The following is a 15,471-nucleotide window of genomic DNA, read 5'->3' on the forward strand; positions in this document are numbered from 1 at the left end:
GTCCAGCTACATTGATTTTCCCACTGTTCTTCAAACGTGCCCATAGACCCCTACCTCAGAGCCTTTGTGCTAGCTGTTCCCAAAGTCTGGATGTTCTTTCCTCAGAGAGCAGCATGACTAACTCTTTCACTCCATTTAAGGGAGAGGTCCCCAAACTCTGGGATCTAATGCCTGATGACTGAAGGTGCAGCTGATGTAATAATAATAGAAATAAAGTGCCCAATAAATGTGGTGCACTTGAATCATCCTGAGACTGTCCCCCTACTCCTATCCCAGTCCGTGAAAAAATTGTCTTCCGTGAAATGGCCCCTGGTGCCAAAAAGGCTGGGGACCGCTGCTTTAAAGCTTCAGTTAAATGTTGACTTATTAGGGAGACCTCCCCGGTTACCTTATTCAATATATAGCAAATCCCACTTTCACTCTGGCCTTCCTGCTCCTCCTCTTTGTCTTTCTCTACTGCACTTAATCATCTATTAGACAGTGTGCTTCACTTTTTTATCCTGCTTATAAGTTATATCCTTCAGTTCAGTTCAGTTGCTCAGTTGTGTCCAAGTCTCTGTGACCCTGTGGATTGCAGCACACCAGGCCTCCCTGTCCGTCACCAACTCCCGGAGTTTACTCAAACTCATGTCCATTGAGTTGGTGATGCCATCCAGCCATTCTTATCCTTCAGTTGATTGTAAATGCCATGAGGGCAGGGATTTCTGTCTTGTTTACTGCTGTATCCCCAGCACGTAGGATAGTTCCTGCACTTAGTAGGATCTCAGTGATGATACACTGAATACATGAATGGATGAATGAACAGGAGAGTATGATCTCTTGTGCCCAGTCTATAGGCATCTTCCCATAGTCTCATCCCAGCTTCACTTCCTGCCACTTCCTGATGTGAAACCACATTCTATACATCGCGGGCTACTGCTCTTCTGGGCATTCTCTCCCTTTCTTGTGCTTTGGTTGCATTGTTCCCTCCACTGGGAGGCCCTTTTGCATTCTTCTGACCTTTCCTTTACCACTGGAAAGAAACTGCCTGCCAATGCTGGAGCCATAAGAGACGCGGTTCGATTCCTGAGTCAGGAAGATCCCCTGGAGGAGGGTATGGCAACCCACTTGCCATGGGAAACTGCATGGACAGAGGAGCCTGGTGAGCTACAGTCCATGGGATCGCAAAGGGTCAGACATGACTGAATTGACTTAGCATACATGCATGACCTTTCCTCTATGCTTAGGCTAAATTTCTACTTACTCCATGAAACCATCCCAAGTCACACAGCCTCATTCTTCTTCTCTTCTCATAGAATATTCTCTTGATAGCACTAATCTGACAATTAAATGTACTGTGTATCATAATTCATATTCTTGTCTTCTGATGTTACTTAAACCATGAGTTTTTATTCAAAGTTTAAAATGTGTCTATTTTGTTTCTCCAGCTTTGGAAGCTCTCTTAGCTAAGTCTTGGTGTAAGTGAATAAAACAGCTCATGGGCAGAGCTCTTGGCCAGGGGCCCACCCTATGCCCTGATGATGAGGGCACCAATACCTCAGCACCTCCCACCTCCTGCTGCTGAGGAGTATGCCTTAGTGCACCACTTAGGAAAGCTCTGTCCTAGGTGCCTTGCTCATAGTAGGTGCTCAGACAGTGTCCATCAATGGACCGATTGATCCTGTGTGGTTGTTTTGTTCCTAATAGTCTCTCTGCAGCCTATGTATTAATACTCATTTTTTTTTAAAGAGACAGGAAATCATTATTATGAAGTGAAAAATACATCATTAAAATGTCATTAAATGATGATGAACAAGAAAGAATTAAATATATATGAATTGGTGATTAAGCAGTATAGGACTTACCATGTTAATTGGACAGACCAAAAGCTATAAAGGCTACATGTGTGAGAGGTGATTTTGTTCACATGTTGCTCAGATTATGAACAATTGTTTTTACTATGACATTTCCATGGAGAAATCTGAGTGAGTGAGCAATAAGTTTTAAAATGCTTGGTTATGCAGAATTGAATCTGGAAGGTCTGCACTGCTTATTTTTAATTTTTATTCTTAATTTGGAAAAAAGTATTATATTCATTAAAAGCATTGTGTGAATGAAAGTTTTGCATTTGATATCTAGTGTCAATTAGACCTATAACGGGGCTCTAATCCATCTAACAACTAATGTTCAAAGTGTTTTCTAACATCACCTACAAAAGTAGATGAAGTTACTTCTATAGCACATTGGGTATCAATACCTATTTTTAGAACAAAAAATCAAACTAAACAGCTGGGCACGTTGACACCTTTATTTTCAGCTTAATTTTACTGTGCTTTGATATCTAAAAATGAGTCTTTTAGCCAACTTTTATAAATGGATATTAACAGAGGGCTAGCATTAACTTCAAATAGCATTAACTATTTGAAAGTCAATTTTAACACAGTTCTGAAGAGGAATTAAATATCACCTATCAACTCCTTATTTATCTAGTGTGAAATAGATAGAGGTATCCCTTGCTCAATGAAATGGCTATGATTCTGGAAAGTTTTATATAACTTAAAATTTTGCAAATTGAACCTCATTTTATTTCACATTAGAATAATTCTTAAAGGCCCCCTATTATGAACCCTTTGGGTAGTGAGTAAGCAAACTGTAATTTGTCCAATACTGATGTTTAATTTTTTAAATTAAAAATAGCCATAAGTATAGGCTACTTGATTCCTAGAATTTTCAATAGCACCAGTTTAAAAATAAAACAACTTTAAAAATTAAAGTTTGCCTCTACCTCTACTTCAAATTTTATGGCAGGAAAATTACCTATTAAAATATTTGTATTTATTATTCTGTCCCTCTCTGGTCCTGACATTTTACTGTTCTTTGATTTTGTGACATATGCTTCTTCTTATGAAATAGCTGCTATGAAAGCTTAGTTTTTAATTAATGATAATTAGTGTAAAAATTTTGGAATTTTCTATCATATCACAGACAATTTGAGACTTTTGAAATATGTTGCCAATTCAATAGGTTGGAACCTATAGAGTTTTTCCGAAAGGAAAAAGGGGCCTCATTCTTAACGAAGTCCAGAAAGGTATGTTTGTGGCACAAGGTAGGTAACAAGTGCAGACACAACAGTTTCTCATCTCCACTGGGAATAAATCCCAGAAACGCGCAAAATCAGTCCAAAGACGACCCTTTGTCTTAAATGGTGTGTAATAGCAAGTTAGGGTAGAGCTTTTAGATATGCAAAAATTTATCAACTTTGAACAATATTTGCTTTGTTACTAATATTCCATGGAAACAAACAAAAGCTACTGAAAAAAAGAAGGTAGGCAAAGTCAGGTGAGAAAACCAGCGGCAGCTCATTTAGTGTTTCTGTTCCCACGGCAGGCTGAATCGTTAGGTGGTGCAGGCGCTCTGTGCCTCTTTGCAGCTCTGCAAAATGCAACAAAACCACGTCTTTTCTGTTCTTCTGGGGGGTGTGTGTGTTCTCCTGGCGGGGGGGAGGGTGTGTCCTCGTGGTGGGCAGCCTGTAACACACTTTACTTTCATCAGGATCCTAGGTCACGGTGTATCCTGTGTCTTAGGAGACAGGAACAGTAACTAGGAGCCTTATTTGCAATTCAAATAAAAATTTATGAAAGTTGAAGAGTAGCCTGAATAAGATTTCTTGTGTTTGGTCCCTCTGAAGCAAGTTGTTGGAAAGTCTACAGAGCTCTAATCATCCCGAGGGATTATCTGCAGGGACAGAAAATGAGCGTCCTGGTCTGTGCCACTCTGATGCGGATGCCTGAGGGAAGGAATCAGTCTTCGAGTCCTATGGACCAGGAGCACGGGTTAGACAGCAGTTTCCCCGTGTCTCAGGGTGATTTTCATGTTTTTGAAAATTTGCCCTCATGGTCTGGCATTTTGGGAGATTTCCAAGTCTTCCTTGTGGAAGGAATCTGAATCTAAGATGGCGGACTCAGTCAGCGCATGAGAACTTCCAGGATGGACTGGTCCAGTCAGCTGGACTGTCCAGGCCCCTGAGGAGATACTGGTTTGGGATGACTAATTCTGCCACCCTAGAAAGTCTGTAAGGTGGCCCCCACATCCTGCATGTTGAGTAGGGACAAGGAAAGGCCGGCGCCCTCGAACACATCCAGACCCATTGGTGAAAATGTCTTCATCTGTGTGATGTGTAACTGCTTAGCACTGTGGCTTTACGTAACAGGTTTTCAGTCAACACTAACAGAATTGAATTATATCTATCAAATCTAAGAAGCTTTATCTCCTAATTTTTCAATGTCAGGTAAGTCATTTCCATCCAAGGGAGCTCATAGATGCTACCTCATGAGATGGTGTTTATTAAAATTTGCTGAGGGACTTCCCTGGTGGTCCAGTGGCTAAGACTGTACTTCCATCTCAGGGGGCCCAGGTTCGATTCCCGGTCAGGGAACTAGATCTCCACATGCTGCAACTAAGACCTGGTGCAGCCAAATAAACAAATGTTTTTTAAAAAAATCGAAATGATTTTTATAAAATGTCACAATTACTAGTCATTTATTAATATCTGATCACAAGGACTGGATAAAAGATTCATTTTTAGAAATAAAAACACTCTAGAGGGAAGCCCATTTCTAGTGAGCCCATTGTGTTTTATCAATTATCATGAGATGTATATTTAAGAATAAAAGCTATGTTTACTAGCACAAAAGTTATTAGCTCTGATTCATTTACTATTCTCACAATTCAAAATGTGTTTCACCATCCCAAAATTCTGATTATAGAATACTTATAATTTGTTATCCAATTTTGTAGCTTTAAAGGTATTATGTAGGATAAATTGATTTTTCTCATCTTTCTTTCTAATTGATGAAGCAAAGTACCGTCCAGCAAAGTCTATTTTTTAAAGTATTTATTCAGTTGACAACCAACCAAACTAAAAGAGATGAAAAATAACATAATTGAGAAAATGACAAATTGCCTGTAGTTCATTATGTATGAGGAAGAAAGAAGGTCTCACAATTTTCTAATGTAGAATTAAACCAAAACCCTGTACATAACTTCTGATGGGGTTGAAAGGGACAACCAATTCTCTTAATAATTCACCAATGGAATAAATTTGACATCTGAGTGGAATAAAAGTATGTGTATGTAGGATGTTTGTCTTGTTTTGAAATAAGCAAGTTTGGTGGAAGTGGTGAGGGTCAGGGTGAGCACTGGGCTAACGGAAGTACCACAGGGTGGAAGCAAGATGCCCCAAGTCCCGCCACTAGCTGCGACCTGATGCAGCTTGAGGTCCTCACTTTCCCATCTGTAAAATGAGAAGGTGAATCAGATGCTCTAAGTGGTCCCCGAAGAGGAAGGAAGGTTCTAGAGCTTTGCAGCCTAGGCTTGGCGAGAGAGGAGTGGGTGGAGTCATTGTACCTGAGCCATTCCTCAAATGCACCACCGATTAGGCTCTGAGTGAGCGTGACTGACGCACGGCAGAGTTTAAAAAGACTCAGATTGTCAAATATTGGGGCGAGTCACAGCTTCTCAGCATCTTATGTTTTCTTATCTGTAAAATAGTCTAGATTGCTACAGTTCCTTCTAGTTTCAACATTTAAAAATCATAGAAAAGTAGAGATTTTAAGCTAAATTGAATATGTTTTCAGATATATCTCCATTGAATGAATTAAATGCTAGAAGAATTAAATATGGTAGTTCAAATGCAGAAAATAACACTCTATTAGAAATAACGTGGGAGTCAATTTCCAAATTAATAGATTCAGCATAATGAATATTTCCCCAACAGCAAAGCAAATATTAATACACAAATTCTAAGTTTAATAATTACCTTTAACTTTTTTTAAAAGTAACAAACCCTCATCCTACTATTATTATAATGGCTGCATTGTTTACATGAAACAGGATAAATCTTTCCCAGAAAGGTGCTCATGAGATGTTCACAAAGGAAAACAAATATATCATTGATTCAAATAGTCTCTAATAGCAGAAGGCAGTCTTGAATTGGTTTAGAACATCAGTTGGTACTGTTTCTAGAAAGCCACTCATAGTATCGTTCTTCTAGCAAAACTTAATGTGTGTTATGCTTTAGTTCAAGATAAATTTTTAGAAAAATTCAGTTCTATCTGTGAGAGGGTAAGCATTTTCAAATTGTATAGTTAAGACTTCAATGGTAGGAGAGCAAGTTTAGAAAACATTTTTATTAGACAAATTATTTAGACAAATTATACACAGAAAGCTCTGTCACTCATAACTGAGGCCTTCAAAAAGTGGTTTGTGTATTTGTATAATAGGCAATACATCAAAATAGGCCTATTTTAAATATTGTACATGGTTAACAGTTTGTTGATAGCTAAAATCACTGCAACATCTGGTATGTCCCTATATAGCTTGTTGTAAAGGTTTTTTGTTTTAAAATCAGAGTCGTGAATGAGATCATGGATGTTACAAGGGAAAACAAGTTGTGCATGCACTTAGATACTTGTTACCCTGGAAACAAAATGGTTTCGCATGATAAGAAAATTTTCTGCCTTACACAGTAGACAATATTTGACAATTTAGTACAAAAACAGTGACAGCACAAGATGCTCCCCAGAACAGAATTAGCATCAAAATATAATATACCTTAAGAATATATCTTTTAATTTCTCCTAAAGCAAATCACATAGGTTGATTCCTATATCAGTCCTAGCCACGGAATGAATTAGAATAAAGTAAGTCTATGGCTGCGTAAAAACACGGGATAAGTTCTTGCTTCCTACTTACCACATTTTAATTGAAGGATTACAAACAAAACTCTTTCTACGTTTCTAAAAGGTGAGAATGCTACTTTCAAAGGATTGTGCACAGAGGCACTGCTTTTGTTGTCATCCTTCTACACACTTGGCACTAATGTAAAAAATACATGACTCCTCCAAATAGAACTGAATAAAAAAGGGGATGAAGGTGAGAGCCCGGTAGGGTTGTTCTATTTTCTTCTTTAGGATAATGTATGACAGTAATTAAGGCCACATCAATATTTCTTCAGGGCTCCCATCTCTCCCCAACTGCAGTTGTATTGATTGGCTCACTGCTTTCGAAGAGAATTTATTAACCTCCAATGATCTACATCTAAACTCAGATAGAGCTCTCTGTGCTGTGGTGGATGTGGTTCGGCTAACAACATTTTCCATTTAGATAATTAATTAAAAGTAAAATTATCAAGGTTAGCTTTATACATTGCTGAATAACAAATGCAGAAATCTATTCGAATGAGTTACATCTAGGAACAAATATTAAATCGCCCTGGATGTTTTAATAACAAAAGTATAAAATATTCTCTGTTGGCAAACAATGCGAGTCAGAATAACATTAAAGCAACCTGCCTTTTCTAACTGAAAAGACCCCCTGCACTATACATAGTTCCTGTATACAATACTTTTTTTTTTAAACTAAAGCTTTATTAAATGAATTGCAATAGCAATGGTCGCCTTTGAATATATATACACATTATATAGGTGCATATATATGTATATATGAGATACTAATTTATTTAACACAATAGAGGCTGCTGCCATATGATAAAGTTTACTGTACATAAGCAAAAAAACCTTTTTAATACTGTACAATCACATAAAGGTCATATGCACTGTTGCAGTGCAAGAGTAGTTTTAACTGTAGTCTTGACTGGCATATTAATGGCTTTTTTGTAATCCTACAAAATTGCATTCTCATATTATGTGGCCTGAATGGTCTTTAAATTATTCTATAAACACTGCAGGGGTTGCCTTTGGTCCATAGTCAAAGGACACTCGACAGCAGTGGAGCATTTTATGGATGCAGCAGAAGAATGTAAAAAGACTGAAGTTATTGCAATTATAGTTTTAAAAATAGAGAAATGTTACAGAAGAGGCCTTTATGTAAAATTAATCCTGCATATACTCCTAGTATACTCAGTGCATGTTTCCTATTCTTGAAGTACAGTATATGAAAAGCAGTCTAATAGGATCCTAGTATACTACCTTCTGGGGGAACAAATTGAGTAATGAAACAACGTGGAAGAAGAAGATGTCTGGAAAGAGAGGGAAGAAGAGAGAGAAAGAAGTAGAGGAGAGAGAAGAGGGAGAGGGTAGAGAGAAAGAACTAGAACTGTTACTAATAATCCTGATTAAAAAAAAAAGTTACATCCATGTTAGTCCCACAATCTTACAGTTGCTCCTTGCAAAGGGAGTCCTACAAGAGAAACAGTGGAGAGATTTTGTTGGATTCTCATATGGAAGTGCCTCGGTCTGGATCGTTACCCAGATTGAGCCCCAGGGTAGGAGTTGGTTGATAAGGAATAGATGACATTGTTTTGATAGGACTCCTGAAAAAGCCCCCATTAGGTGCCCTGTGCCTAAAAGGGCCAGTTCGGTGCTCAGGCACGTTGCCAAAAGCGAAACCAGAGGCAGCTTTAGCTGACAGTGTGCGGCTAAGAGTCTGGATCTGCTCTGGGATAAAGGTTGTTGTGGTAATATGAGTGTTCCTGAAATCACTGATTTGCTCCAGTGCTTGTCGTGTTGGCAAAGTGTCAATGTCCAGAGGGGTCAAGTCAATTGACGAGGTGGAAAACTGTTTATGGGGGCTGTCGTCATCTGTGCACAAGCTATTTACACGTCTATGGAGGTGCTCCAGGTCAATTTCCTTGTCATCCTGGAGATGAAGAAAAAGAAGATAAGGTTCTCATCAGTACTAGCTTCCATGGTTAAAAAAATAAAAAGTAGTTCAGCAAACATGATAGGTAATGAACTGAACTTTGGGGTTTGTTCAGTTAACAAATATTTATTGAGCACCTAATATGAGCCGGGCACTGTGCTAGGTTATGGGGGTACCCATATGATTCTAAGATAAGGTTATCTATCTTTTTCTTGCAATGAAAGTTCTTAAATGAGCAAATGCCACATGCAACTACAAAATATGGGAGTAGTAGATGGGTGATTGCCTTCTACGAGAGCAGGGACAGACCCAGGCAAAGTTATACAAACAGAATGTATGGTTTGGGCTGCACATTCCCCCACCCCCCCCTCTTCTATTTGCATGCGTCCTCCTTCTTCAGGATGTCTCATTCCAAGTTGGGTTTTGTTTCTTTCTTCTATTCACTCCTAACCTTAACTTTCCATTCTTGGAGATAAGTCATACTATGTTGATATGCTAGTTCACACTAAAGTGTTAGTGACTGTTAAAGGGTTATTTCTCTTTCAGCTAGAAACATGTGAGATTGTTTAGAGAGAGCAACATTCAACACAAGAGAATCAGTTTCTGATTGAGGGATTTCATACACTCAAGTTACCTAGAGCCTAAATGATTCAATATTGTGAGGTCAGCAAAAGAAGCTTTAGAGACCCCTTCAAGTCATGACATGTGAGTGACAGCTTCAGTTTAGGGCCAGCTTAATACTAAATGGCCTCTAAATCAAAGACACTTTGAGCTACGCTAATAGAATCTTAGTAAGAAGGTGCTTAATGAAGAAAAAGGAAGTAAAATCTCATATTTCTGGAGTTGAAATTAATTTATAAATTTCTTAGGACTTTCACTAAAAGTGAGCATTAAAGCCCAATATTTGAAAAATAAAACTGGCAGGAAAGAAAATTGTCCTTTTCATCAATCTTCTTTATAGCCAAGTTCAATAAACAAAATTTATGAGGATTTAATTATATCTAATAAATTAAAATTTAAAATATCTATTAGTCATAAAAGAAAATATTTGTTCATATGATCTGGATTAGCTGCTATGAATTAGAAAGGAGGATGTATTTTTTTCATTGTGCAATTAAAGTGCTCCTCAGTGAAAAATATTTTGATGTGCATCACTGTTTTTCCTTCTCCTTTCTCATTTCAAAATCCAATAAAAATATCCATTAATGCAATATTATCACTGAGACTTTAGAGAGTTGAAAGATAGAATTTTATGGTTCCCACAGCAACTATAATGTAGTCATCCATCAACAGATATAATAATGCAAAAATTTAATATCGTGTATAGTAATTCAAAATATAAGGAGCTTGGGGAGTCCTTAATTTTCAGATTTTTGAGACTATGATATCTCGGCTATAATGTTGCATTAATGTGGTCTTTGGCACTGAATCAGTGTCAGTAGAGATACCAGAAGTTTATTCCACAAAGAAAACACTACAGAAAAATCTGATTAATTTTTAGTTTATACCCCACTAATTTAGAATGTATGATCACTCAGACAGGTAGGAAGCTAAAATTTATCTTTGCCAAGCCAAGCTTTTCCTTATAAATGGTGCTGATCAATTTTTCGTATAAGGTGGTAGGAAGGAATCCTCAGAAAATTTTAGGAAACAATCTGTTTGAAAGAATATATTAACATGCAAAAATCATGCAAATAAGAAGTCATTTTTATTTGCACCTTAAAGCAGATCCTCTTAGGATTTACTTAGGCGTAAGTTAGCCAAGGTCTAGTTACAGAAAGCTTAAAACTGTCTTTCTTTGAAACTATCCAGCAAATCAAATTATTCAGCAAATTCAGGTCATTTTTCATTTCAATTTGTGAAGCTTTAGTGAATATGAGTTCATTATTAAATTCTTTTTTCACCTTTTGATCCAGTGGAAGTAAGATAAATAAATCAAGTAGTTTAACTTCAGATAGTCTCTGAAAATTTATAAATCCCACTTTTTTTTTTTTTTTGATGAAAATAAAGCACAGGGCACTTTAAAAGATATATGTAACTCTGAAATTTTTCTTTCAAATCTCTGGAAAAATTTTAATATGGCCCTGGAGTTAAGCTGATCCAGGAGGAAAGATGAAAAATGGAATTCTAGATGATTCCATGGTATGGATTTGTTAAACTTAGTCATCAAAGGGCTGAAAACATATAATCACTTCTCTAGGTCTACATGCAGACAGAGGGATGCAGTCTCTGGCAGTGAAGAGAAAACTGATTATTTTACTGTAACATTGCATTTCTTAGGCCGAATCTCAGAGACACTAGTAATTTACCTATAAGTTAAACAGCTACGTGAAATAAAATAATAAGTGTCTTCGTTAAATGGTCAAGGGAATCACAGCCTTTAGAAAAATCATAGACCTAGTCTATCCTAAGATTCAGGAGAATTTCAAGGCCCATTATGGCTCATGAAACTGTCAGTCTTTCAAATGCTATCGTTTCCTCTTCATGGATCTGGGATGTCTTAAAAATGAAAATTGGTATTGATCTTACCAATTTTTACATTTCATAAGTTTATTTTCATTCTTCAAGGAAAGAAGAAACAAATCCTACCCCCAACCACCATCCCCTTCCCTGTGATGACCCTCCCTGGAAACACAGCCCGCGTGTTCGCTCAACATAGTGCAAAAGCTTTCAATCAAGTACCTCTTTCGATGGAACCCGGGAGCCTTTCCTCTTGTTCCACCACGTCTCCAGCATGGCTATAAAGCAGGAGAGGACAATGCCAGCAGCGAGGATACAAAAAACCCCTGCAAAGCTCTTTATGTCCAGGGCGCCTCCTTTCTGCTTTGTGTCCACTGAGGAGTACAGGTCACACTGCCCATTCTTGGGCCACCATTTGTGCTTCAGAATGTCCATGTCACCATTCTGCTGAAGCTCCAGGATCCTTGGGGTGAAACACACAATCACGTGTTACTGCAGACGTGGTTAACTGCCTCAGTCCACAATATATCCGTTAATAACCCCATCTCTAAAGGATGGTGGTTGTCAAGGGGAAATAAACATATAGATTAGCCTATGGGCAGAATGTTAGGACATGCAAAACATTATAAAGTTAAGTTCTTTAGATAAGATTTGTGCCACAAGTGCTTTCCTCTCTCCATTCTTATATTCTTCCCTCTCCCCTCTTTTTTTTTTTCTTTAATATTCATTTTAGAATCCTAAGTATTACCTACCCCCTGCCCTGGTTTATCGTGATGTGTTTTTGCAATTACATTTCGGAGGCACTGTTTTTATGTGGTTTCAAGCTGCTGCAGTTCTGTGTTCCTACCCTATATCCAGAAAGACGCTCTGGATCTTAATGCTTTTACGAAGAACGTTTTGCTGCTTAGAGCAAGATGCTGGCATAATGTCACCCAGCATATGCTACAGACAAAGGAATTCAATTAAACAGACTTCTATTATTTAACACAGTGTGAGAGAAAGCCTTGGGACAAGTCTGAAGTTGATAAAATACATCATTTTGGGTTTTTCACACAACTGATCTAGTTTCCTTTTAATGCCAAAGGCGAAGTAATCTTACCTTGGGGAACAAGAAGAAAAGTTGACCAGAGGCTTTCAGAAGTAGTTAAATTCAAATAAGAAGTACCCTTTTTCTTCTTTTACTCACTTCCGGAGTCTGGGGTGGGGGTGGGGGTAGCTGCAAAGACTGCAGCTTTTAAAATGTATACTTTTCATAGAGTTTTTACTCTCAATTCCAAACTCTTTGGGCTCTACCTCAGACTTGCCTAGTTCTGGCCCTCTTCCAGCTGTGCCCCTTCTCACAGGGTGAGAACAGTCAGGGCCAAGGTCATGAGCATTCCAGAGTGGGTACCATCTGCATAGTTCCCTGACATTTCCTGCCCAGGCAGCTCAGAGTGCCCCGCCAGGGCCCATAAAGGCCTATTTCCATGTCTGATTATGAGAGCAGGTCTCAAAGCGAGGGGTACATACAGGTCTCTGTGGTGGTATTTGGGGGGTGCCAATAGAGTTCAACGTGCAAGCTCAGGCACACACACCTATGTGTGGGAAACCCCTCACTGTGTGGGTGGAAGGGGAACCAGAGGTCAATTCCTTGTGCCACTGAATCAGCATGGAACTCTTAGCTGGTCATGAATTAGAAACCCAAACCTGATGTCCTAGGGGTCGTGAAGGTATATTTATCAAGATAAGAGGACAGAACATATTTTATCTAGCAGAATTTAACCTGATTCTTATAGTTAGGATTCTCCAGGCAAGAATACCAGAATGCATTGCCATGCCCTCCTCTAGGGGATCTTCCCAATCCATGGATCGAACCCAGGTCTTCTGTATTACGGGCAGATTCTTACCGTCTGAGCCACAGGGAAGCCCAGACTTAGGATGCTGCTGCTGCTGCTAAGTCACTTCAGTCGTGTCCGACTCTGTGCGACCCCATAGACGGCAGCCCACCAGGCTCCCGCATCCCTGGGATTCTCCAGGCAAGAACACTGGAGTGGGTTGCCATTTCCTCCTCCAATGCATGAAAGTGAAAAGTGAAAGTGAAGTTTCTCAGTCGTGTCCAACTCTTAGCGACCCCATGGACTGCAGCCTACCAGGCTCCTCTTCCATGGGATTTTCCAGGCAAGAGTACTGGAGTGGGGTGCCATTGCCTTCTCCCAGACTTAGGATATGTGGACCCATATTGTACTCTTGTCCCAGCTCTTGTATTATCTGATGACAGGCTGCTTAAAACTTTGGAGAGAAGCCAATCTGGACAGAATAAATAACTCACTTTCGGTGATGCATTCACCTTTTTTATCTGTTCATGTCATCCACATGTCTATAAGTATGAGCTTGATGATAATCAACATTCAACCAGAGCTAAACAAGAGTAATACCAGCCCTAAGGGCTACGATGGAGAGTTAAGCCTCTATTTCTTAATTTTCATTTTCTTTTGGAGTATAGTTACTCCAAAAGAATGTTGTCTTAGTTTCAGGTATACAGCAAAGTCATTCAGGTATACATATACATATTATCTATTCTTTTTCAAATTCTTCTTTCATTTGGGTTATTACAGAATATTGAGCAGCATTTCCTATGCTATACCATAGGTTCTTGTTGGTTAATTATTTTAAATATAGCAGTGTGTACATGTCAATCCCAGACTCCCAATCCATCCACCTCTCCCCTCCTGCCCCATAACCAAAAGTTCATTCTCTATGTGTGTGAGTCTATTTTGTAAACAAGTTCATTTGTACCATGTTTTAAAGATTCTGCATATAAGTGATATCATATGATATTTGTCTTTCTCTGAATTATGTCTCTGTCATCTACCTTTGGGTTTTCCCACAGCCTCAGCCCCAGTGACCCTGCTGACACTCTGGGATCAACATTGCATTGGAGCTTCCCTCACAACTTGGACATCTTCCTTATGAAATTGATGGGTCTAAAGTTCTGTTGCTTCAGAGTGTTGCTCAAAAAGGGCAGTAAATGTGAATTTATGACAATGATTATGAGTGTTAATGGATTCTATTTCACCCTTATTCCAGCCTCCATCCCAGATAAGGTCATTCGCATTTCCAGAATTTCCAGAAGTGTGTTCCAAGGGACCCTAGTGCCTAGAGGGTTTCTGCGGAAAAAAAAAAAAAAAGTTGGGGGGGGGCGGTCTTGTGGTCATCAACTCTGAGCAACACTCTCTTGGAAATTTACCAAAATAAGGCAGCCTATTAAAGGCTTTGAGAAGACCTGTAGAAAAGAAAACATGTATGATTTTTGTTTACTCCAGCATTTCCTAAATTTATAAGACTTTCATCCCCCTTTCTTATTTGCTTTAGAGCTAAAATTTTGAGGAATATACTTGAGAAATAGTTGCTTGAGCCATAGGAGCAACTCTCTGTGGGCCTGTGAGGCACCATCACCCACACCCTCAGCGTCGTCGCTTGCTTGGCTTATCTATGAATATCATTCAGACACCATTAGTAAACTGACACTGTAGGTATTTGCCTACCTAAAGACACTAGGTAGTCAGGGCACTACTGAATATATTGAAAGAAAAAATAGTATCCCTAAAAGAAATAACTTCTTCTTAAATGTGAATTTACAGGTACCTGTAAAAATGAAAAGAAACTACAACAGTATCTTCTTAATGAGAACATATCTGAGTACAAAATGAGCTCCCAAATTTCCCTGTCTTTCTACTCCTGCCACACGATATATATTGGTCAGTGTCTGGAAGTGGAAGAGTTTTCCTTCACAGACAGCACTTATCATCATTTGTAATTATTTGTGGTTACTTGATTAATGTCTGTTCCCCTCCAAGAATATGTACTCACCATCTTCCATACTTCCCAACATGGAGCAGGCACATATTTACTTATTTTTAATTTAATTAAAATTTTTTAAATTTTATTTTTAAAAATTTATTTTTAATTGAAGGACAATAGCTTTACATATTATGTTAGTTTCTGCCACACAACAATGTAAATCAGCCATAATTATACAATATCTATCCTCTTTCTTGAGCTTCCCTCCCTTACCCCCCATGGAGCAAGCATATATTTATGGATTGAATATGCTCAACAGAGTTTTTGGTAAATGAACCCTACCTCCAGAGTCTACTTATTATTTCTTATCATTAATCCTACTTTCTAATTTATTCCATTCCCACCGATTCATCTATTTATTCAATAAATATCTAAATAGTGATTTCACTTCAGGCATTGAGTTGGGTACAAAATTTCCGTTAAACCACAACTGTACATTCAGCTAGCATGCCCTGGTCAACACTGAAATCATTTCAGTGCTCAGTTCATGCTAATTTATTCTTTCATTCATTCACATATTCATTCAACAAA

General features: G+C 38.4%; 1 protein-coding gene across 2 annotated transcripts in view; it reads right to left on the reverse strand.

The window, feature by feature from the left end:
- Positions 1-8,214: 8,214 nt before the first annotated feature.
- The window catches only part of GRID2 (glutamate receptor, ionotropic, delta 2), a 1,587,604-nt gene continuing 1,580,347 nt past the window's right edge, over positions 8,215-15,471 (reverse strand). For both annotated transcript variants that reach the window (XM_010860143.1, XM_010860142.1), the window contains 2 exons: positions 11,323-11,563; positions 8,215-8,637 (listed from right to left, as the gene is read on the reverse strand). In XM_010860143.1, the coding sequence (XP_010858445.1) occupies positions 8,215-8,637; positions 11,323-11,563 (664 nt within the window). The remainder of the gene's footprint in view (positions 8,638-11,322; positions 11,564-15,471) is intronic.

This window comes from Bison bison, unplaced genomic scaffold, assembly GCF_000754665.1.
Source record: "Bison bison bison isolate TAMUID 2011002044 unplaced genomic scaffold, Bison_UMD1.0 scf7180017864464, whole genome shotgun sequence".
NCBI lineage: Eukaryota > Metazoa > Chordata > Mammalia > Artiodactyla > Bovidae > Bison > Bison bison.